Genomic DNA, 23,925 nt, shown 5'->3' with positions numbered 1-23,925 from the left:
AAGATCCTGTGTCATTTTCCCACAGGAAGGAGAAAAGAAAACAGAGGAAGAGATGGAAACACTGAAGAAATAAAATAGGCAGCCCGCAGGGTGAGTATTTGGTAATTCTCTGTAGACTTAAATCAACAAGGGAAATGGATAATGTCGTTGAGCATCTACATGGTTTGAATAGCAAATTATTTAATTATTTTCATCGCTGCTGCTCTCACATCGGGAGGAAGCAGCTACATGGCGTTGATGTGGTTGTGCTTATATCTTTTTTTCCTTTTTCGCCTCATTTCCAAACTTGTGCTTGCTTGATGTATGAACCCTGGTTTGTGCTTCATCTGTAAAGCCGAGCGAGAGCCTGTTTCAAGAGATTGGAGAATTTGTTCTTACGCTGAATTTTGGCATTGGGGATACCTAAGTGAAATAGTTCGGTTTTTCTGATTATTATTCTCTAAAGTATGCAAGAAACAGTATACCAGTCACGAGTCACGAGTCCTTGAGCTAATTATTCTCTTCTTTTTTTCGTTGCAATCAGCATACATGGGCCGACAGACGTAGAGAAAGCGCTGGTAACACACTTGAGCTTAGATTTTTTACTTCAGCTTGTGTGGTGAAGATGCTGCTTGGTTGCACAGGCTTTAAGAACCTACAAGTTACAACCACTAACTCATTTCCCCTCGACACATGACTTCCATCGAGACTTGTGGTCCAGGATTTGTTTTAAACAAAATTCAGCACAGAAGCCTTTATTTTTACAATATCGACAGAGTTCCAGCACGGAATTTCCCCTCAAATAATCGTTGTGTTGCGCCACCGGTCACAGGAGAAACCATCAAATAAACAAAGAAATATATACTATCAAAAAATCACAGGAGATACCATCAAATGAAAACTCTATTGCATTACTGTTGTTAACTCAAGTCCATTCAGTGCATACGTTGTCGACGGAGGAGAATTGAGAAAGATATGTGTAGGCATACGCCATATGTATTGCTTTCTAGGAATAATTCCTGCATGTGTTATACACGAGAATGAGGAAAGAAAATAGAGGAAGAGATGGTGACACTGAAGAAGGAAAATCACAGGAGCTAAGCTGCCAAAGGGGTGTGCTAGTTTCCAAACAAGGGCTTGGAACTTCCAGCAGGGCCTGAAGAATAGTCATCCAGCAGCAGCTTCCACTCAACTGTGTGTGTGTGTTCACTGAGGACCTCATAACACTATTTAAATATCAGTAGAGTTGCAGTGTGTATTGAATCACATCACCTAGCCAAACACACCATGCAAGCACTAGGCAGCAAGCCATGTTGCTCAACACCTTTGTTCTACCTCTATTGCCTACTGCTAGTGTCATGCCTTCATCTCTTGGAAGAAGCACATGCGGCACGCCATGGAGGGATCTCGCTGAGATCTCAACGCATGGCTCTCCTCCACTGGAAAGCTACACTTGTGAGTCCACCGCTGCAGATGAGCTCCTGGCAGGAAAACATCAGCCCGTGCAACTGGACGGGCATCATGTGCACGGCCATTCGCTATGGCCGCCGCATGCCTTGGGTGGTGACCAACATCTCCCTGCCGGATGCTGACATCGGTGGCCAGCTCGGTGAGCTCAACTTCTCGGCACTTCCATTCCTTACATATATTGGCCTTCAGAACAATAGTCTCCATGGTGTAGTACCAGCTAGTATCAGCTCCCTGTCAGCTCTTTCGGACTTTATCTTCAAATCAACCAGCTCACAGGAAAAATTCCTTATGACATTGGTGCCCTGCAAAGTCTCAGGGTGCTTGGTCTCGCACATAACAAACTCACAGGGAAAATTCCTTATGAGATTGGTGCCCTGCAAAGTCTCAGATTGCTTGGTCTCTCGTTTAACAGACTCACAGGACATATTCCGGCATCTCTGGGTCAAGGTTTTGGTTACCAAATGAGGCAATTTTACCGAAGGGGACGGGTAAATGTGGTTACCACGGTTACCGAGAAATACCGAGAAATACCAAGAATATTTCGAGCGAATTTTATAGTTGAATTTTGAATTCAAACAAGTGAATGAAGGAATATTCGAACCAGAGACCTCTCAAAACAGAAACTAGGTTGCTATCAACATGCCAGAACCAAATCTCATGGCATTAATTAGATCCTAGGTACTTTACTGTAAATCGAGTGTTTAAATTCAAAAATTTCAAAAAACTGGTATTTTTTGCTCGGTATGGCCATTTACTGAGGGGCACGGAAATACGCGGTAACCATGGGAAATCTTGAAATTTCGACCGGTAACCAAAACCTTGCTCTGGGTAACCTAACAGTGTTAACTACTCTTGACATTAGCCAAAACAAGGTATTAGGTCCTATTCCTGAGGAGATTGGAAGGCTTGTCAGCCTACAATTTCTACAACTAAGCACCAACACATTAAGCGGCACAATACCAAAAACCTTGGAAATTTGACCCAACTAAATATTTTGTTTCTCCATAGTAACCACCTTTCAGGAACTATACCCCAAGAACTAGGCAGGCTGGTCCATTTGCAAAAGCTTGTGCTTCATGTAAATGAATTTTCAGGTCCAATTCCAATATCCATAACAAATCTTACTAAGATGAACACACTTATTCTCTCCGATAATCAAATCACAGGCCCAATACCTCCAGAACTAGGCAACCTCCCTATGCTAAACCAACTTATGCTCTACCAAAATCAAATCATAGGCTCAATACCCACAGAACTAGGAAACCTCACTATGCTCAATAACCTTGTTCTCTACCAAAATCAAATCACAGGCCCAATACCTTCAGAATTGGGCAAGCTGCTAAATCTCCAAGCATTGGAATTGTCAGTCAACCAAATATTTGGCTCTATTCCTGCCAGCTTAGGAAATATTACCAACCTAGTAGCATTATCCCTCTATTTTAATCAGATAACTGGTCCCATCCCCAAAGAGATTGGCAATCTGATGAACCTCGAAACTTTAAGGTTGCATCTGAACCAAATTTCAGGATCAATACCAAAAACTTTTGGGAAGATGCAAAGTATCCATGATCTGACAATCTACAATAACACACTATCAGGTTATCTTCCTCCGGAGTTTGACAATCTCACAAACCTTGTTAATCTTTCGATATCTAGCAACCCACTTTCAGGACCTTTACCTGCAAATATATGTTCAGGTGGAAAACTTCAATTTCTCAGTGTCTTTAATGATATGTTCAATGGCCCCATTCCAAGGAGTTTAAAGACATGCACAAGTTTAGTTATAGTTGACATTCAATGGAACCAACTAATAGGTGATATATCTCAGGATTTTGGTGTGTATCCACATCTCAAATGGATGAACTTGGCATCCAATAGAATCTCTGGTCACATCTCACCAAATCTAGGTGCATCTACCCAGCTAACAGTACTAACTCTAGCAGATAATATGATCATGGGTTCCATACCTAGTATCATTTTCAAATTGTCCAACCTAGCAGTACTAGGATTCGATTCTAATCATCTCAGTGGTGAGATTCCACCTGAAATCTTTAGTTTAGCAAATCTATATTACCTAAACTTGTCATCGAACCAGTTATCTGGATCCATACCCACACATATGGAAAAGTTAAGTAGTCTTCAATACCTTGATATATCTTGGAACAGACTGAGTGGATTAATACCTAAGGAACTAGGAGCATGCAAGAAACTATTGTCCCTAAAGATCAACAACAACAACTTCAGTGGGTATTTGCCTGGTGCGATTGGAAATTTAGAAGGCCTGCAGATGCGGTTAGATGTGAGCTGCAATAACCTTAGTGGTGTGTTGCCACAACAACTTGGGAAGTTGAAGATGCTAGAATTTCTGAATTTATCCCATGATCAGTTCAATGGCAGCATTCCATCCTCCTTTGCAAGCATGGTGAGTCTTTCAAAACTTGATGTGTCCTACAACAACTTGGAAGGACCAGTCCCAACAACATGGCATCTCCAAAATGCTTCAGAAAGTTGGTTTCTTCCCAATAAAGGTCTGTGTGGTAACCTCTCTGGACTGACTCCTTGTTATTCAACTCTACTAGTTGGCCGCCATAAACCTAAGACACTTGGTTTGCTTTTGCCAAGTGTTCTTGTGGTGGGTTTCGCCATTGTTGCTGCAATTGTTGTCTTAATAATTCTTAGTCGTAAAAAGAGGAAACCACAAGAAGGTGTCACAGCTGAACCAAGAGACCTATTTTCTGTTTGGAATTTTGATGGAAGATTGGCATTTGATGATATTGTAAGGGCAACCGAAGACTTCAACGACAAGTACGTCACTGGAACAGGAGGATACGGCAAAGTATACAAGTCACAACTTCAAGATGGGCAGCTAGTTGCTGTGAAGAAGCTTCACCTGACTGAAGAAGAGTTGGATGACGAAAGAAGATTTCTTAGAGAAATGGAAATCTTATCACAGATCCGACAGCGAAGCATTGTCAAAATGTATGGATTCTGCTCCCATCCAGCATATAAATTTCTTGTGTACAATTACATTGAGCAGGGCAGCCTCCGCAGGACATTGGAAAATGAGGAGTTAGCAAAGGAATTAGATTGGAAGAAGAGAATTGCTCTTGCAACTGATGTGGCTCAAGCAATAGCTTATTTGCACCACGAATGCAGTCCACCGATAATCCATCGAGATATCACAAGCAACAACATCTTACTTGATACAACCTTTAAGGTTTTTGTCTCGGATTTCGGCACGGCAAGGATTCTTAAGCCCGATTCATCAAACTGGAGTGCACTAGCAGGGACATATGGCTACATAGCTCCTGGTATGTACTTTTATAACCTTCCTTCTCACGTGAGAAGCATTTACCTCTATCTATTTGTTCCTAATTATAACGTTTTGATTCTGTGCAGAACTCTCATACACATCAGTCGTGACTGAGAAATGTGATGTCTATAGCTTTGGCGTGATGGGGAAGCATCCAAGGGATCTATTAGACGGTAGTTTGTCGAGCGGGGAACAAGCTATGCTGGTGAAATATATTATAGACCAACGGCCGGCAACACCAATAACAACAGAAGAGAATAGCTTAGCTCTGCTCATCAAGCTGGCCTTTTCTTGCTTGGAATCTTCTCCACAAGCAAGGCTAACCATGCGGGAGGCATACCAAACACTCATCCAGCGACCCTCTTCTAGTTCCTGCCCCGTGCCCTTTAGTGCACTTACATTACAGCAAGTAAGGGACTCATGTTGATATATGATCTGAATTCTAGTGAGAAGCCGATTTAGGTCTATCATTGCGGAAGCCGATTTAGGTTTATGTTTTGCCTCGAGTCACTCATATACCATCTATATATGTTGAAGTCTGTAATCATCCCATGTCACGTTGTAAGTTTTATTTCTAGCGAAAATAATAACCGGTCCATGCAGCGTGAGCCTGTTCACGACATGGCCAGATCAGTAGTTGCATGCTATTACCATCGCCTCGTGGGATGGCACGAGTACAGGCTGTAGCGGCTTAGAGCTTGAGGCGTGATCAAGGGACGTGGGATGGCATGTCCGTGAAGCTTGGTCATGGCGCAAGATTAGGATATTTATGTTAGCTATTAGTTGAGCTAATGAGATGTTTAAATAAAGAGGAGAACAAAGCAGAAAAGCTGCAACGGTTTACGCAACGCAAATATACTGATTCTTCTCCCTCCCTATGCCTCGGGATGAGTTCATGACTCATTGTAAGTGGTCGATGCAGAAATAAGAACAAATAAATGTAAACACACGAAGCTGGGAGCATAAAAAGGAAAATTACCATAGGACTAAGTAAAAGAACTTACACGGGCCTGTAGGGCAAGAGTATGAAGTCCTTAACCTTATAATGGAGCATTGTATCCAGGAATATGTAGTCCTCGTCCTTCAGATGGAACAACAAATAATTTACTACTACACTAAATTTCAAACGTTGATTGGCGAGATTGAAATGGAACAAAGATACAACCTTCTTTTTTGTTCATGCAAAGTCCCAGATGACAAACAACAGTGAGAGCTAAGCTACTGCAATCATAGACATGAAGAGTTTGGTATGAATATATCCCATACTCTTTTTACCAGAAAAGTATACCGATTCACCTAAAAATTCAACTCACCTAGTTGAATCACAGACATACTAAGAACAAGATGTACAACCGTATAGAGAACAGCTCCATTTACCATTATTCAACGACTGGTAGTGATATATGAGGAAAAATACAACAAATTTTCCCATGCACAAACAAAGCGCCGACCATTTACATCAAGATCAAACCTACACCATAGCTTTTTTTTTTGTTAGTTTCAGAGACGAATTGACGTGTGTGGCACTGCAGGCAGTTCTAGTTCATCCTCCTGCACAAGCAGAGGAAAGCAAGCACAACAAATTAGTCTACTGGTTGAGTCACAAGCATAGACGTTCACTGAAACTGAAATGAAGCAGAGTATGTGTTGTGGTATGATAGGACCGAGACAACGGTAATTGTTCCAAAAGCTCAGGGTCAAATCCATCATATAGAACATGTTTGGCATTAAAGTGGTTTGCATGTCCTCCCATGAGTTGATTTTGCTAATAATATCAAGCTAGGATAAGCTCACTTGTTCACACCAACAATATAGGTACTTGACATGAAATTAAACCCGAAATACACAATTTTTAGGTTAGGAAATACTTCCATATAATGATCACAGGTATCTAGCCTGTCATTTAGATCATGTGACGAGATAAAGAAGCCGTTTTACAACTTCACGCACAGTGATTGCATGGGAAATGGCATGAACCACTGATTTCTTTCTCAGGAAATCAACACCATAATCAACATCAGCAGAAACTAGTCAGTCTTGCAATTGGCATACCTAGCTACCTGCTGCCAGTTTTCCATGGCTGCTAGCTGCATGACAACTTGGTGCAGCAGGTAAGTTAAGCTCAAAATCAAGATATGTTTCCTTATTTGGTTAGAGGTATGATGGGACTGAATTTGATTTGAAGTCCATCAGCTTCCAAAGCATCGAGCTCTGCATTTTTCAACATACAAAATGAGCGCAGCAAACAAAGAACTGTCTTGTATGTACATTAATAAATAGTGCAGGGATTATGACAAAGTGCCAAAGAAACGTTTTAGGTAAAACCATGGACCTAAGAATTGATAAAAACTGAGAGTTTGCTGGATTGAATTGAACTACAGAATTTAAATTGATGGGTGGTTCCTGGCTGGTTACCACTGTAAGGGAAACTATTTGATTCAGTAACTTTAAGGTGATAATACCTGGTGTTTGAGTCATCCAAGAATAGCCAACTACAAATAAGTTCCTCCTCATCAATGTCATCTGGGACACTGTAGCTTCGACCAAGAGTTTCTTGTATTTCATTGCTCACATCCATAAGATCCATCGTCTCGTCTTGCATGCTCTGCGGATTATGAAAGCAGGTACGGATTCAGATGTAATTCAAACAAAATAAGCTGAAGATCTTGAAAACATGAACAATGATGCTGCACACATCTATACCTTCAATCCTGAACATCTTCATCATCCCTTTCAGCTCGTTATTGGCATCTTTCATTGCAGTCATCTGTTAAATGAAAAACAAGTCAACATAATAAGTTTGGGAGCCAGAATAAGCATCTATCATGATTCCCGGCTACCTCCCTCCTCCAAATCTCTCTTCTTCTCCCTGAAATCGATGCTCAAACTACCAAAATCAGCAGTAAGCCAGCAACAATCAACAGTTCTCTTCATCCGTGGCTGGCATCAATCAACGGAAGTTGTTGGATTTGGTAGAAGAAGAGAGCAACTACTGACCTGAGGGATCGAGGGAGTTGGCGACCTGGACGATGTAGAATAGCGGAGAGAAGAGCTGGCGGACGTGGCCGGTGGCGTTGCCGACGAGCGAACGCCACACAGGTTTTTATTTCCCAGTGTGGGGCCTTTTTTTTTTACTTATGCTTATATTCCAAAATATACTGTAGATATGTTGATATATAGAAAAACTATCATCCATTCAGAAATAAGTGTCGTGGTTTACTAGTAGTGTTTAAAGAATATTCAACGTGTAATATAAAAATGTTTTGGGGAACGTCAAAATTTTTGTTCTCGTGGTTTTAAAATATGTTCGTACAATTCAGAAAAATGTTGGCGACTTTAAAAAAATTCTCATGCAGTGCAATTTGTTTACATAAGATTTGCACAAATCACACCACTCAATAAAAATTTTGTGACATTTAAAAATGTTCACACGTTCAAAAAAATATGTTAATGAAAAATTGGAGAACAAGTTTTTCCATGCTCAACATGTATCAAAAAAATGTCCGCATGTATATGAAAAATGTCCAATACGTATTAAAAAAAACTTAAATGTGTATTTAAAGAATATTCATTCAGTATTTAAAAAATTATCAGGGTGTATCAGAAAAATGTTTCACATGTATTAAAAAATATTAAACATGTACTTGAAAAATGGTTAACATGTTCAACGACGTATTTTACAAAATGCCCATCATGCATTTGCAAAAATATTCAGTGTGCATAAAAAAGGTAGAACCGGTACTAAAAAAAGTCTGACGTGTACTTGAAAAAAATAAAATGAAAACTGAACGGAAAAGCAAAAGAACCATACGACACCCGCAAAGGAAAACTTAATAAAAGAAAAAAGAAAAAACTACATGGAACCTTCTAAAAACCGGTGGAAGGTTCCACGAACTGGTGTAGAAACTTCACAACACCGCACGTGTTCATGTTAATTGGACCGGCTCGACCTACTGCTCATCTACTGTGTTAGGTATTGCAGTAGGCGAGATATTGGTCTGGCGCTGCTATCCATCGCTTTTAGTGAGCGCTAGTGTACGAGTCCCTCGCAGGTCACCCCTAAATAGGTCTGACCCGTCAGCGGGAGCAAGCACCTGCGAGCGAGGGCTGTGGCACCCGCGAGCCGACGCGAGCAAGTGTTGGTCGTTTTCTTTTTGTCCAATAATTGCAACTTTTAAATGTTTGCAAATTAAAAATTCTGAACACTTTTGGAAATGATAAATTCTTTAAGAAATTTTGAATATTTTTTTAAAGTGAACTCTTTTCAAACACAAACAAATGTTGAAAACACAAAAAAACTGAAATAAAAACAAAAAAAATTGAAATTATATAAAAAATACTTTTTAAAAATGCACACTTAACAATTAATTATGTATCATGATGAACATTTGATTTATATAAAATGAACATTTTTAATATATGGTGAACAACTTTACAAAATACACACTGAAGAATTATTGAATATGCAATAAACATTTTATTTGTGTGATATGAACTTTTCTTAATATGCGGTGAATACTTTTTAACTACATTGATCATTTTATGTTATGTGGTGAACAATATTTGAGAAATGTGAAAACTTTTGAGAAATTTCTTGAAATTGTGATCAGAATTTGAAATTCCGAACATATTTTGGTAAAATAGAGTACTATTTCAAAGATGTGAATTTCTTCATAAAAACATGAACAATTTCGAAATTCTGAACATTTATTGAAAATTTTGAAATTAAAAAATAAAAGAAAAGAAAGAAAATTAAACATAAAAGGTAAAAAACCTGGAAGGAAAAATATAAAAAACGAAACTATTATTTTGGTGTCATATATTTAAAAGGGAAAAATTGAAAGAGGAGAAAGGAAAACGAAAAAAACAAAGAAGAAAAAGAAAAGGCAGAAATAGAAACCTGGTCAAAAAAAAACAAGCAAAAAACACAGAGATGAAAAAACATCTGAAAGCTTCCCAAAGCCGTTGGGAATGCTTCCGCTCAATGAACTGGCCCGCTGGACGTGCCTGTAGGCGATTGACGTCGTAACACTCTCAAAGAACGACATATATCATTTGTGATATAGCTCTTGTGCTTGGCGAAGGTAATTCCAATCAACTGTGTGTGGATGCCAGGCTTTTTGCGATTTGGTACCCATAACGGACCTCAAAATTACGATGGGTTCAAGTAGTCCACACCACACCAATTGATGGCCCGGAAACGGCCCAAGGTCTAGATGGGAGACCTGAAATGGCCCAAAGAAACGGATGTAGGATGGGTAAAAAAGGCCTATTAAACGGGTCGAGTCGTGCCTCGTCAATGATTGCCTGGAAGCCCTTCACGCCTGGCATGGGCCCAAAGTTGTTACAACGGATCCTTAAAGTTTTTACAGCCGAAAGCATGCCCTTGTTTCTCATGCTAGAACTCCACGCATCGCCTTGTTACCGGCACAATTCTCGAGGGACGTGCCGTTGTTTTTCCTTCCACACATGCCTTTATAAGACCATAGGCGAAATTGTATGTTGTGCAGCTTCTTCCCTCGATTCCCCCGCAACTCATCCATCATCATCGACAGGGAAGCACAGATCTAGAGTCACACACGACTGTGATGGCAAGAAGGTGTGACGCAACTGTTGACCTCGAGGGCCAGAACGCCACAACAGAAGGTACCATGATTTGCCATTCTTCTTGCTCTGCTAGAACGGCCGCAAAGCCCAAAGTCCCTGGGTGCTGGTTAGTCTCCATGACTACTTTCGACCACCTACAAGATATGGCCGCTCCAAGTTTTTTGCCTGACCAGCGCATCCTCCTATGGCTCCATGTATTTCTACACGTAAAGAAACACATGGAATTTTCCTTAATCACAACTATTAGTAGATTAATCTTTTTTAATAAACACAATTAAACTTCAAAATGGATAGATATGTTTTCACTGTTGTTTGTTTCTAAAATTGGAGATGTTCTATTCGCAATATATTAGCAAATCTTTGGAAGCATTTGGCCTTGGTGTTGTCGTTGTGAGATCATGAGGATCATCTTGGTGTCGTGGCCCTAGATTGTAGTCAATGAATGGCAAATGATGAAATTTGTGAGTCATTCCAACAAATGGGTATTGTCAAAGGGGTACATATAGTATGTTTTTGTAGCCAGGTCAGCAAATGATGAAATTCGTGAGTCATTCCAACAAATGGGTATTGTCAACGGGGTACATATAGTATTTTTTGTAGCCAGGTCAGCCAATGATCTCATGTCTGTAGGTGTTCTAATATTAACATTAGCCCAATTTCCCCACAATTAACATGGAAACTCTCCTTGGCTTAGTTGGTATATGGATTAAATGGAGGAAGCGTCAATCAATTCCATTGAGAAATAAAATTTGATGAAAAATCTATCTGTATGCATATCCAAACATTCATTAGATGCAAATCAGCTCCACATGTAAGGAACATTGACACAATGCCTATTTTTTTCATATAAGAAAATATAGATCATGAGGGCATGTACAATGGTTGATAAGATTGTTTTATCTTATGTCCCCCATGTAATCTAGAGAAGAAAACAAAAAATGATGTACAATGTATGACTCTTAGTCTCATCTCTAATAACAAGATATTCCTAATTATGTGGTGAGAGAATTATTGCTAAGAGATCATCTCTTAATGAAGAGAAGGCAAGTCTTTTCTTATGGTTTCTCTCTCCTCTACCTCTGCAATTATCCTATGTGGCACTTCTAAGATAAGATCATTGTATATGCCCTCATACATCCATTCTTTCGATGTAAATCAAGTCCATTGTTAATGATTGTTAGCATAAATTGGTCTATATTCATATAAAAAGACAGGCCATCAAGCAATCATTAATTGCATGTAAACCAAGTCCATATTTAATGAACATTAATTAAATAATAGATTTATACCCAACTCTAGAAAGATTAGTTCACCGGATGACTACCCATTAAATGTTCAGTGCATGATCAGTACAATGCAATCTAAACATTTCTAAAGAAAGAACCTGGCTCAATTCTATATAAGTTGTGTTCTATAAAGAAGATACAAGTACGTCAGGAATCACATAGTTACTATTTCGCTGAAAATAACACAATATCTATACAAATGGGAGGTGATTGTGTTGTCATATCGGTCTTACTATGCTTTTTGTGTATAACTTTCCACCTCACCTTTGTTGAATCGATAGACGTAGATGTCAATCTCCAGACGAATGAGAAGGTAACCAATATTTTACTTTTAGATTTTGATATATACAAACTTTTATCAATTGGTTTATGTATTATCCCATTGTTGTATCTACTTGACCACTTAATCTTGATAATTACTATTGGTGTCGTTTATCATTCATAACTACTTCATGTTACTTATATGCCCAACTAAAATGTAGGACACACATGTCAAACGTATACTTATCTTTCAAAGACGATGTACATCAATTATATATGCTAACTACTCATGAACTATTATTTCCCTCTGCAGAACACCACTCTTTTAAGACCTAAACCTTTCCATTTTCCTTGGAGAGCTAATATCATGGATGAAGGAAGCGGCATTATTTCTCATGTACACACACTCTCCCCCATTCTCTGTATATATCTCTTTTTACCTTTTCATGTGTTAGATTTAGGATGTTTTGTTGATTTCTTGGTGAGTGTTGATCACAAGAGGCAAAGTCAAAGTATTTTCAATATAGGCATCACATATTTAAACCACGGAGAAAAATAATAGAAATCTACATTCATTAATGATGTACCTAAATCATAGTTGGTCAAGCTAAATTCTGGTCAATGGCCCAAGAGACAAGGTCTTACATAAAGACCAGATAAAAGACATACACCTAAATGAACTAAGCTTGATGCTCTATATACTGCGAAAGCTATGATCATTACATACAAAGCATGCTACCAAAATAATGTGAACAACATATTCACAAAGGCATTTAAGACATACTCTATTGGAGACTTATACTGACATACCAATACGCTTCACAACTATCAGAGAGAGAATCAAATCTTGTTTCACCCCTGCCACAAGGAGGAGATAAGATGTGAGCCCAAGCACCTAAGTAAGACTGTCGAAAATGCACATGAACTAAAGCATTGCATGCATCACCACTAAAGGTCTAATTGTGTTGGAAAGACACCATGCCCCGTGGAGGAAGCTAAATCCAGTATGATATACTCAACAAGGCCTATGAAAACAAATCTAGACTAACTCCAAAATAGCATGAAAATATCCCCATTGTAAATGTCTGGTAGGTGAACCTCATATGAAGGCCAAGAATGCACACCCTCACTTGTTTATTATGCCATTCCTTATAGATTTTATGGTTATTTACTAATTTGAGCTACAATTTTCTATCACTAGTATGCAATGTGGCACACAGAGCTAGGACAATTCTACGGCCTTCGATCTGACATGAGTATATGGGCTTCGCCAAATCAAGAAACTTCTCAAGAATCTGGAGCATCCTTACAGATCTATTGTCAAGATGGAGAAAACTACAACTTAATTCAAGTTGGAATTCATGTATAGACATATCACCCATTATGGTAAACTCAAATGCTTTCAAATAAACTACTATTTGATAATCAAGTTTTGCTTGCAGATTTCCCCCTCTTTGTACCATAACAGAGATATTCGCTTCTTTACATATTGGACCATAAGTATAACAATGTCATTTTAACAAGTTATATATTATTGTGGCTCCCATATAATTTTCTGTATTTTGTAGGAGTTAGAGGCATTATTGGACTAAGTAAAAGTCTCTTTACATCCACAATAATACATGTTTTCTTTTTTTATTGCTCAAAAGGACTTGAAATCAAAGGGGTGCTACAACTTGCAGTGCCCAGGATTTGTTTCTGCAAGTCGAGCTAATCTGGTGCCTGGACAAGCCATTGCTCCTCCATCAATTTATGGCGAACAAGACCACTACGTTAGGCTTAGCCTCAACAAGGTGCAACATTTAGCCCAGTCTGGAGATTACAAATGTGCTACTATTTCTACAATAACTAGATGATACATGTGCGTTCCTGCAGCAACCTCATCGAATGAAACACGTAAATTAGATGCTAGAAGAGCAACTACAAAAGAGAATAAGTTGGATTGTAGTTAACAGACTGTTATTTTTCTAACAAAAATGTGAAACATGAACTACATAGGTATCCTCAGATTGTCCAACACATGATGCATTCATGACAAACAAAAAATAAATGCAAAAACAGTAATTTATGAGGGGAATGCATGACTTGCTGGCATGCTAGGACTGTATGGATAGGAAAAACAAGCACATATGAAAAATATAACTTACGAGGAACATGCATGACTTGTTGATGTGGTATGGATGCGCACATAGAAACAAAAGTAAACTTATAACTAACTTGTATGACTTGTTGATGTGGCATGGCTTCATGAATAGGAAAAATAGGTAGTGGATTGCAACTATTTAAGAATAGAGGATTAAAATTAATAAGATAGATTTTATGAATGTAAAAATTAGTTAGGCGTAAATTCACATGGTTACTGAGTACCATGCTTTGTATTTTATTAAGAAAATATGGAACATTGGAATCTAGGAAATTGTACGCCATCCAAGATTCTTGCTAATGACAACATGTTTTCTACTCTTGTGCATGAATTTTATTGTTCATGGATTTCATCAGTCCCTTGTTTACTACAGGATCCAAATTTCGGAGATTGGGTGGTGTACCGTCACGATTTACAAAAACCATCATTCTTGGGACATTTTCCAAATAAGCTTTGCCCCGGAACACGACGTATACAAGCCTTGACTGGATTCGTGAATTACTTCAAGAATGCACATGGTCCTCCAATGGGTAGCGGCCACTTCCCGGATTATGACGATAAGAAATCTGCGTACTTCAAGCACATTCAGAATTACAATCCAAATGGTCATTCTTCCAACCTCTTTGGCATTCCCATGGTCAAGTTCATTGATAGGCTAGATTGTTACAGAGCAAATAATTTATTTCTCGAATATAAGAGGGGTTATATGTTCAATTATGGTGGACCAAGTGGTTGTGTTGGTTGATAACAAAAGTTATGTTGCCATTTGGAATCAATAAATAAAACATATGTTACTTACGTGTCAAAGATTGTACCTTATTTCATTTATTTTGTTCCAACTTGGTCTTGATGTTGATTACACCATCGTCCCTAGTTTATTAAATATTGGTTTTCACCACACACTTAAGTCATTCCCAGCGTGCACTTTTGACTGGAACTAGGTGACGGTAGTAAGTCAAATTAATGAAGCCTCGAAGCAGCAAAGACCATATGATTGGACCTCTATCGGCCCAAGTATGGGGAAGGAAACCTAGGTAGAAGTAGAACACTACCAACCAAGGTGGTATATTATCCATCTGATGAATTAGGAATCCATATGGGATACATGGGAGGCGGCCAAAATGTTGCACACCAACTCGGTCCAAACTCCTTCCCCCGAACAATGAACATACCGACATGGGTATTGCCATATCGGGGCTATATATGTCTGGCAAGGACCCGTAAGGAGGTTATGCAATCTATTGCTACTAGAACCCTATATATTTCACAATATAATGCCGAGCTCAATATTTGGATCACGCCGCTTTCTGCAAATTATGGACTACTCGTATATTACAAAGGAGCATATGATACGTCTCCAATGTATCTATAATTTTTTATTCTTCCATGCTATTATATTACTTGTTTTGTATGTTTTATATGCATTAATATGCTATTTTATATTATTTTTGGGACTAACCTATTAACCTAGAGCCCAGTGTCAGTTTCTGTTTTCTCCATGTTTTTTAGTTTTACAGAAAAGGAATATCAAACGGAGTCCAAACTGAATAGAACTTTCGCGATGATTTTTCTTGGACCAGAAGACATCCACGGAACTTGGAGATGAAGTCAGAAGAGTCTCGAGGGCACCCCAAGCCCTAAGGGCATGCCCTAGGGCGGGGCGGGGGGCGCCCCCAGGCTTGTGACCCCCTCGGGAGTCCACCGACCTCCCTCTCAGCTCTATAAATCCCAAAATATTCCCATACAATCAGGGAGAGCCACAAAAATACTTTTCCGCAACCGTAACCTTCTATTTTCGTGAGATCCCATCTTGGCGCCTTTTTCGGCGATCTGCCAGAGGGGGATTCGATCACGGAGGGCATCTACATCAAACCTATTGCCCTTCCGATGAAGTGTGAGTAGTTTACCACAGATCTACGGGTCCATAGCTAGTAGTTAGATGGCTTCTTCTCTCTCTTTGATCTTCAATACAATGTTCTCATCGATGTTCTTGGGATCTATCCGATGTAATACTCTTTTGCGGTGTGTTTGTTGATATCCGATGAATTGTGGATTTATGCTCAGATTATCTATGAATATTATTTGAATCTCCTCTGAATTCTTATATGCATGATTTGATATCTTTGTATTTCTCTTTGAACTATCGATTTGGTTTGGCCAACTAGATTGGTTTTTCTTGCAATGGGAGAGGTGCTTAGTTTTGGGTTCAATCTTGTGGTGTCCTCACCCAGTGACATAGTAGGGGTTTCTCTTTGAACTATCGATTTGGTTTGGCCAACTAGATTGGTTTTTCTTGCAATGGGAGTGGTGCTTAGTTTTGGGTTCAATCTTGCGGTGTCCTCACCCGGTGACATAGTAGGCGTAGCGAGGCACGTATTTTATTGTTGTCATCAAGGATAAAAAGATGGGGTTTATATCATATTGCTTGAGTTTATCCATCTACATCATGTCATCTTACTTAAGCCGTTACTCTGTTCTTATGAACTTAATACTCTAGATGCATACTGGATAGCGGTCGATGTGTGGAGTAATAGTAGCAGATGCAGGCAGGAGTCGGTCTACTTGACACATACGTGATTCCTATATTCATAATCATTGCCTTGGATATCATCATAACTTTGCGCTTTTTTATCAATTGCTCGACAGTAGTTTGTTCACCCACCGTATGCTTTCTTTCAAGAGAGAAGCCTCTAGTGAAACCTATGGCCCCCGGGTCTATTTTCCATGATATATTTTTAGATCTATAAACCAAAAATCCCAAAAGTACCTCGCTGCAATTTATTTGTTTTTACTTTGTTTTACGTTTTAGTAATCTTTTATATCTATCTCTATCAGATCTCATCCTTGCAAGTGACCGTGAAGGGATTGACAACCCCTTTTTCGCGTTGGGTGAAAGTGTTTGATTGTTTGTACAGGTGCATAGATTGGAGACTTGCTTGTACCTCCTACTGGATTGATACCTTGGTTCTCTAACTGAAGGAAATACTTATCTCTACTTTGCTGCATCACCCTTTCCTCTTCAAGAGAAAAAATCAATGCAAGCTCAAGAAGTAGCAGGAAGAATTTCTGGCGCCGTTGCCGGGGAGGTTCTACATCAAGCCTACCAAGTACCCATCACAAACTCATCTCTTGCATTTACATTATGCACCATTCGCCTCTCGTTTTCCTATCTCCCACATCTAAAACATTTTCAGAAAAACACAAAAATATTTGCCTTTTTCAATTGCCCTTCTTCCATTCGTCTTCTTGTTTTTTGTTGCTTGTGTGCCAGTTGCTTGCCTTGTTAGAATGGCTAGTTCCTCTATCATAGTTGATACCCCGGAAAAGGAAGTTCTTATTTTTAAACAAAGGGGTGGGGTTGAATTTAAAAGATGCTTGGTATAGGATTTCCAATGCTCAAAATAGATCTACCCGTAAGCAATCTACTACCGCTCTTCTTCGAAACTTTTATGTGGGTGTTACTATTTGGTATAGATATGTATTAGACACTATGACCGGTGGTAATTTTTAGATAGTCACCCTATGGATGCTTACAATGCTATGATAAATTTGGTAGGATCACCACCACTTATGGTTAATGAAACAACACTGACTTTGGAACATGTGATGCAAAGGCTTGATATTATTGAGAATAAATTTCTACCATAGAGCTTATCGAGATTTTGGATAAAATGATCCATAATCATATTACTCAACTCAGATCCAAAGTAGGAGTCACTTTAAAGAACTTTAAAGAGAAGGAACCTATAGTTAATAAGAAAATTGAGCAAGAACCTATAGTTAATACTTAAAGAGAAGGAACCAGGAGGATATTATTACTGATTTAGGTTCCGCCTTTGCCTCTGTTGCTACTACTCTGAAACTATATCCTACTAAATCTACTAAATTGATTTATGTCCCTAAAAATAAGGGTGAATCATCTAGTAAAGGAAACAAGGATTTTATATTTAATTAGTGTTTGAGCCAAGTAGAACCTTTGGGATGACCTATGGTGATAGTTAATTTGATCTTGATGAAAAATAGAAACTTTTGCGTCGAGTAGCAGAATTCTTAAAATTCACAGAAGTGACAAAACTTTCTGAATTTTTTACACAAGATTTATATACAAATTTCATGTGTTTCCTACTTTTCAGAATTTTTTGAGTTGCAGAAGTATGGAAAGTTTCTAGACTACTATAGACTGTTTTGTTTTTGACAGATTCTATTTTTCGTGTGTTGTTGTCTTATTTTGATGAATCCATGGGTAGTATAGGGGGGTATGAACCATGGAGAATTTGGAATAAATACAGTAGATATAACACCAATATAAATTTAGAATGAGTCCACAACAGTACCTAAAGTGGTGATTTGCTTTTCTTTTACTAACGGATCTTACGAGTTTTCTGTTGAGTTTTATGTTGTGAAGTTTTCAAGTTTTGGGTAAAGATTTGATGGACAATGGAATAAGGAGTGGCAAGAGCTTAAGCTTGGGGATGCCCAAGGCACCGAAAATATTCAAGGACAACCAAGCATCTAAGCTTGGGGATGCTTCGGAAGGCATCCCCTCTTTCGTCTTCAATCCATCGGTAAATTTACTTGAGGCTATATTTTTATTCACTACATGATATGTGTTTTGCTTGGAGCGTCTTGTATGATATGAGTCTTTGCTTTTTATGCCACAATCATCATTGATGTACACACCTTTTGAGAGGGACACACTTTAATCGTGAATTTATTAGAATACTCTATATGCTTCACTTATATCTTTTGAGCTAGGAAATTGGCTCTAGTGCTTCACTTATATCTTTTTAGAGCACAACTGGCTTTATTTTATAGAAATTGTTGAACTCTCATGCTTCACTTATATTATTTTGAGAGTCTTCAAAAAGCCTGGTAATTTGCATAGGTTGTGAATTTAGTCCCAATATGATAGACATCCAAGGGGGATATAATAAAAGCTTTCATATAAAGAACATTGAATACTATGAGAAGTTTGATTCCTTGCATATTGTTTTGAGATATAAAGATGGTGATATTAAATTCATGCTAGTGAGTAATTGTGGATTGGTATAAATACTTGTTTTAAAGTTTGTCATTCCCGTAGCATGCACATATGGTGAACCGTTATGTGATGAAGTCGGAGCATGATTTATTCTTTGATTGTCTTCCTTATGAGTGGCAGTCGGGAACGACCGATAGTCTTTTCCTACCAATCTATCCCCCTAGGAGCATGTGTGAAGTACTTTGTTTCGATGGCTAATAGACTTTTGCAATAATTACGTGAGTTCTTTATGACTAATGTTGAGTCCAGGATTATACGCACTCTCACCCTTCCACCATTGCTAGCCTCTTTAGTATTGTGCAACTTCCAGTGCATACACCCACCATATACCTTCCTCCAAACATCCACCATACCTACCTATTATGGCATTTCCATAGCCATTTCGAGATATATTGCCATGCAACTTCCACCGTTCCGTTTATTATGACACACAACATCATTGTCATATTACTTTGCATGATCATGTAGTTGGCATAGCATTTGTGGCAAGACCAGCGTTAATATTCTTTTATACATGTCACTCTTGATCATTGCACATCCTGGTATACCGCTGGAGGCATTTGTTGGGGATATAACTATTAGGTATGACCCACCCAGGAGGGGTCGGGTTATGGCGATTCATAATATGAAGCCCACGAGGATATTGAAGATGGCAGTTCACAGGCAAGGGCCCAAGGGCGACTTAAGGCCCGTAGGAGTAAACCGCCATATATGTAAGACTTGTATTGTAAGGCATAAATAGTTAGTCATCGAGCCGGACAAGTTGTCTATGAGCCGGCCGGGACTCTGTGAGCCGCTGGGCGTCAACCTATGTATACAAAGGGACGACCCGGTGGCGGTTCAGGGCAAGAAACAAGAGATCGAAAGCTAGGTCAAGCGTATTCGCTTCCTGGTAATCAAGACATAAGCAATACCACATCAAACTGGATTAAGCCTTTACCTTCACCGCACGGGGCCGAACAAGTATAAACTCCTGTGTCCTTTGTCCCGTTTAACCCCTTTAAGCTAACCTAGTTGTGATGGCTCCACGACTAAGTCCTTTCACGAGGACATCTGCCGTGACTATTCCACGACATCATTCATATAGAATCATATTTTGTTCTAGTATCGAGTTGTAATTCTTGAGTTGTAAGTAAATAAAAGTGTGGTGATCATCATTATTAGAGCATTGTCTCATGTGAGGAAAGGATGATGGAGGCTATGATTCCCCCACAAGTCATGATGAGGCTCTGGACAAAAAAGGAAAAAAGGAGAAAAGGAAAAGGAGGCCAAAGAGCCCAACAAAAATAGAGAAAAAAATGAGAGAAAAAGAGAGAAGGGCCAATGTTACTATCCTTTTCCACACTTGTGCTTCAAAGTAGCATCATGTTCTTCATGATAGAGAGTCTCCTATTTTGTCACTTTCATATACTACTGGGAATTTTTTATTATAGAACTTGGCTTGTATGCTCCAATGATGTGCTTCCTCAAATTTCCCTAGGTCTTCATGAGCAAGCAAGTTGGATGCACACCCACTTAGTTTATTTTTGAGCTTTCATACATTTATAGCTCTAGTGCATCCGTTGCATGGCAATCCCTACTCACTCACATTGATATCTATTGATGGGCATCTCCATAGCCCATTGACACGCCTAGTTGATGTGAGACTACCTCCTTCTTTTTGTCTTCTCCACAACCACCATATTCTATTCCACCTATAGTGTTATATCCATGGCTCACTCTCATGTATTGCGTGAAAGTTGAAAAAGTTTGAGAATACTAAAAGTATGAAACAATTTCTTGTCTTGTCATCGGGGTTGTGCATGATGAAATACTTTCTGTGATAAAGATGGAGCATAGCCGATTTTGTAGGGATAACTTTCTTTGGCCATGTTATTTTGAGAAGACATGATTGCTTTATTAGTATGCTTGAAGTGTTAATGTTTTTATGTCAATATTAGACTTTTGTTTTGAATCTTATGGATCTGAACATTCATGCCACAATAAAGAAAATTATATGGATAAATATGTTCAGTAGCATTCCACATCAAAAAATTTGTTTTTATCATTTACCTACTCGAGGACGAGAAGGAATTAAGCTTGGGGATGCTTGATACGTCTCCAACGTATCTATAATATTTGATTGTTCCATGCTATTATATTATTTGTTTTAGATGTTTTATATGCATTAATATGCTAAGTTATATTATTTTTGGGACTAACCTATTAACCTAGAGCCCAGTGCCAGTTTCTGTTCTTTCCCTGTTTTTGAGTTTTATAGAAAAGGAATATCAAACGGCGTCCAAATGGAATAAAAATCTCGCGATGCTGTTTCTTGGACCAGAAGACATCCACGGAACTTGGAGATGAAGTCAGAAGAGTCCCGAGGGCACCACAAGCCCTCAGGGCGCGCCCTAGGGGGGCACCCCTGGCTTGTGGCCCCCTTGGGAGTCCACCGACCTCCCTCTTAGCTCTATAAATCCCAAAATATTCTCAAACAATCAGGGAGAGCCACAAAAATACTTTTTCGCTGCCATAACCTTCTGTTCCCGTAAGATCCCATCTTGGAGCATTTTCTGGCGATCTGCCGGAGGGGGATTCGATCACGGAGGGCATCTACATCAACCCTATTGCCATTCCGATGAAGTGTGGGTAGTTTACCACAGACCTATGGGTCCATAGCTACTAGCCAGATGGCTTCTGCTCTCTCTTTGATCTTCAATACAATGTTCTCCTCGATGTTCCTGGAGATCTATTCGATGTAATATTCTTTTGAAGTGTGTTTGTTGAGATCCGATGAATTGTGGATTTATGATCAGATTATCTATGAATATTATTTGAATGTCCTCTGAATTCTTATATGCATGATTTGATATCTTTGTATTTCTCTTTGAACTATCGATTTGGTTTTGCCAACTAGATTGGTTTTTCTTGCAATGGGAGAGGTGCTTAGTTTTGGGTTCAATCTTGCGATGTCCTCACCCAGTGACATAGTAGGGGTAGCGAGGCATGTATTGTATTGTTGCCATCACGGATAAAAAGATGGGGCTTATATCATATTGCTTGAGTTTATCCCTCTACATCATGTCATCTTACTTAAGGCGTTACTCTATTCTTATGAACTTAATACTCTAGATGCATGTTGGATAGCGGTCGATGTGTGGAGTAATAGTAGTAGATACAGGCAGGAGTCGGTCTACTTGATACGGATGTGATGCCTATATTCATAATCATTGGCTTGGATATCGTCATAACTTTGCGCTTTTCTATCAATTGCTCGATAGTAATTTGTTCACCCATCATATGCTTTCTTTCAAGAGAGAAGCCTCTAGTGAAACCTATGGCCCCGGGTCTATTTTCCATCATATATTTTTAGATCTATAAACCAAAAAACTCAAAAATACCTCGCTGCAATTTATTTGCTTTTACTTTGTCTTACGTTTTAGTAATCTTTTATATCTATCTCTATCAGATCTCATCCTTGCAAGTGACCGTGAAGGGATTAACAACCCCTTTTTCGCGTTGGGTGCAAGTGTTTGATTGTTTGTGCAGGTGCATAGATTGAAGACTTGCTTGTATCTCCTACTGGATTGATACCTTGGTTCTCTAACTGAGGGAAATACTTATCTCTACTTTGCTGCATCACCCTTTCCTTTTTAAGGGAAAACCAACGCAAACTCAAGAAGTAGCAGCATACCTGGGAATATTCGTGTGTTGCATGTTATGAACACGCATGGAAAGCGCCACTCGTAGAAGTTTACTGAATCAACCCTCTTGAACCTGTTGGAACTTTCCGCCAGACAAGTGTGATCATGATGCTGCCCGGTTGTACAGGCTATGAATTCCTCATTTTCTTGCGACACATGACTTCCAACAAGACTTGCGGTCCACCAGGCTAAACAAAATAATAGTCGTGAATGCAAGCAAATATGACAAAGTTGTCATCTGCTCTGAGACAAGGTTCCATATATGCGTATACTCATAAGAGATTGACTGACCTGGAACACCATATTGCCTAATGATTAATAGACATAAGTATCCTTTTCAAAGTTATCAGGGGTGCACTGAAGCAACCCTCGAATCATTGTGCTTTTTCGTCGCATGCATAAGTGTCTACTCCCGTTTCTGCTATCTTGTACTGTACTAATAGTCCCAAGTTTCGATGCTTGTTTTGTTGATATCGACTCTATTGGAGGATGTCTTTGTTTGCTTCTCAAAAGAATAGTGCTAGTTGCTAGTCCCTCTGTAAACTAACGTAAATTGAACTGAAAAAATGTCTTATATTAGTGTACAGCGGCAGTAGCATCAAGAGTAGAAATTAAGACACCATTTAATTTGAGGGATGCGATATTGAGATTCATGTGTTTGCTTGGTTTCTCGGTCTAGTACAAAGATCACGAAGGTACTGTAATTTATAGAGGGAGCTCGTTCACAAATCACAAGAGTAACGTTGCTCCTTTACAAATTACCAGAGCCCATCAAGATGCCTACTTTTCTGGCTATGTACTTTGTGTTGTCTACTTGACAAGTACTTGAGCTAAAATGAAACATGTGCCTTTCCTTGTTAAAAAAGGGAGAACATTTTTTTTACATTAGCTCGTGCACGACCTGATCATGGAATATTTATTGCTCCCTCCAATCATGGAGTGGCGGTGGGTGGTGTTTTGTTGCGCACAGTGGATGTGGTGTGACCGCGTGGGTGTTGTTTGCCTGTCCAGCCTTACTCACGACAATTCTTCTTGTTGGGAGCGCCTATATCCGCCACGGTTATATCTTGCTTACGGCAAGATGTAGCCTGTAGCCGCCTCTAGAGGGAAGGTTCTATGCACCGGTTCGGACCGGCTTT

General features: G+C 39.1%; 2 protein-coding genes across 2 annotated transcripts; both read left to right on the top strand.

The window, feature by feature from the left end:
* The first annotated feature begins 1,256 nt into the window (after positions 1-1,256).
* LOC123083513 (MDIS1-interacting receptor like kinase 2) lies at positions 1,257-5,584 on the top strand. Its single transcript, XM_044505543.1, has 4 exons — positions 1,257-1,588; positions 2,616-4,760; positions 4,849-5,395; positions 5,450-5,584. The coding sequence occupies exons 1-3, from the start codon at positions 1,267-1,269 to the stop codon at positions 5,187-5,189; spliced, it is 2,808 nt and encodes a 935-aa protein (XP_044361478.1). The 5' UTR covers positions 1,257-1,266; the 3' UTR covers positions 5,190-5,395; positions 5,450-5,584.
* A 6,270-nt stretch (positions 5,585-11,854) lies between these two features.
* LOC123083502 (uncharacterized) lies at positions 11,855-14,804 on the top strand. The gene is made up of 6 exons (XM_044505536.1): positions 11,855-11,968; positions 12,230-12,313; positions 13,118-13,279; positions 13,359-13,411; positions 13,562-13,709; positions 14,433-14,804. The coding sequence occupies exons 1-6, from the start codon at positions 11,855-11,857 to the stop codon at positions 14,802-14,804; spliced, it is 933 nt and encodes a 310-aa protein (XP_044361471.1).
* The last annotated feature ends 9,121 nt before the right edge of the window (positions 14,805-23,925 follow it).

The sequence above is a fragment of the Triticum aestivum genome, chromosome 1B (genome assembly GCF_018294505.1).
Source record: "Triticum aestivum cultivar Chinese Spring chromosome 1B, IWGSC CS RefSeq v2.1, whole genome shotgun sequence".
Lineage (NCBI taxonomy): Eukaryota > Viridiplantae > Streptophyta > Magnoliopsida > Poales > Poaceae > Triticum > Triticum aestivum.
The sequence above is the reverse complement of the archived record's forward strand: the minus strand, read 5'-3'. Positions and strand labels throughout refer to the sequence as shown.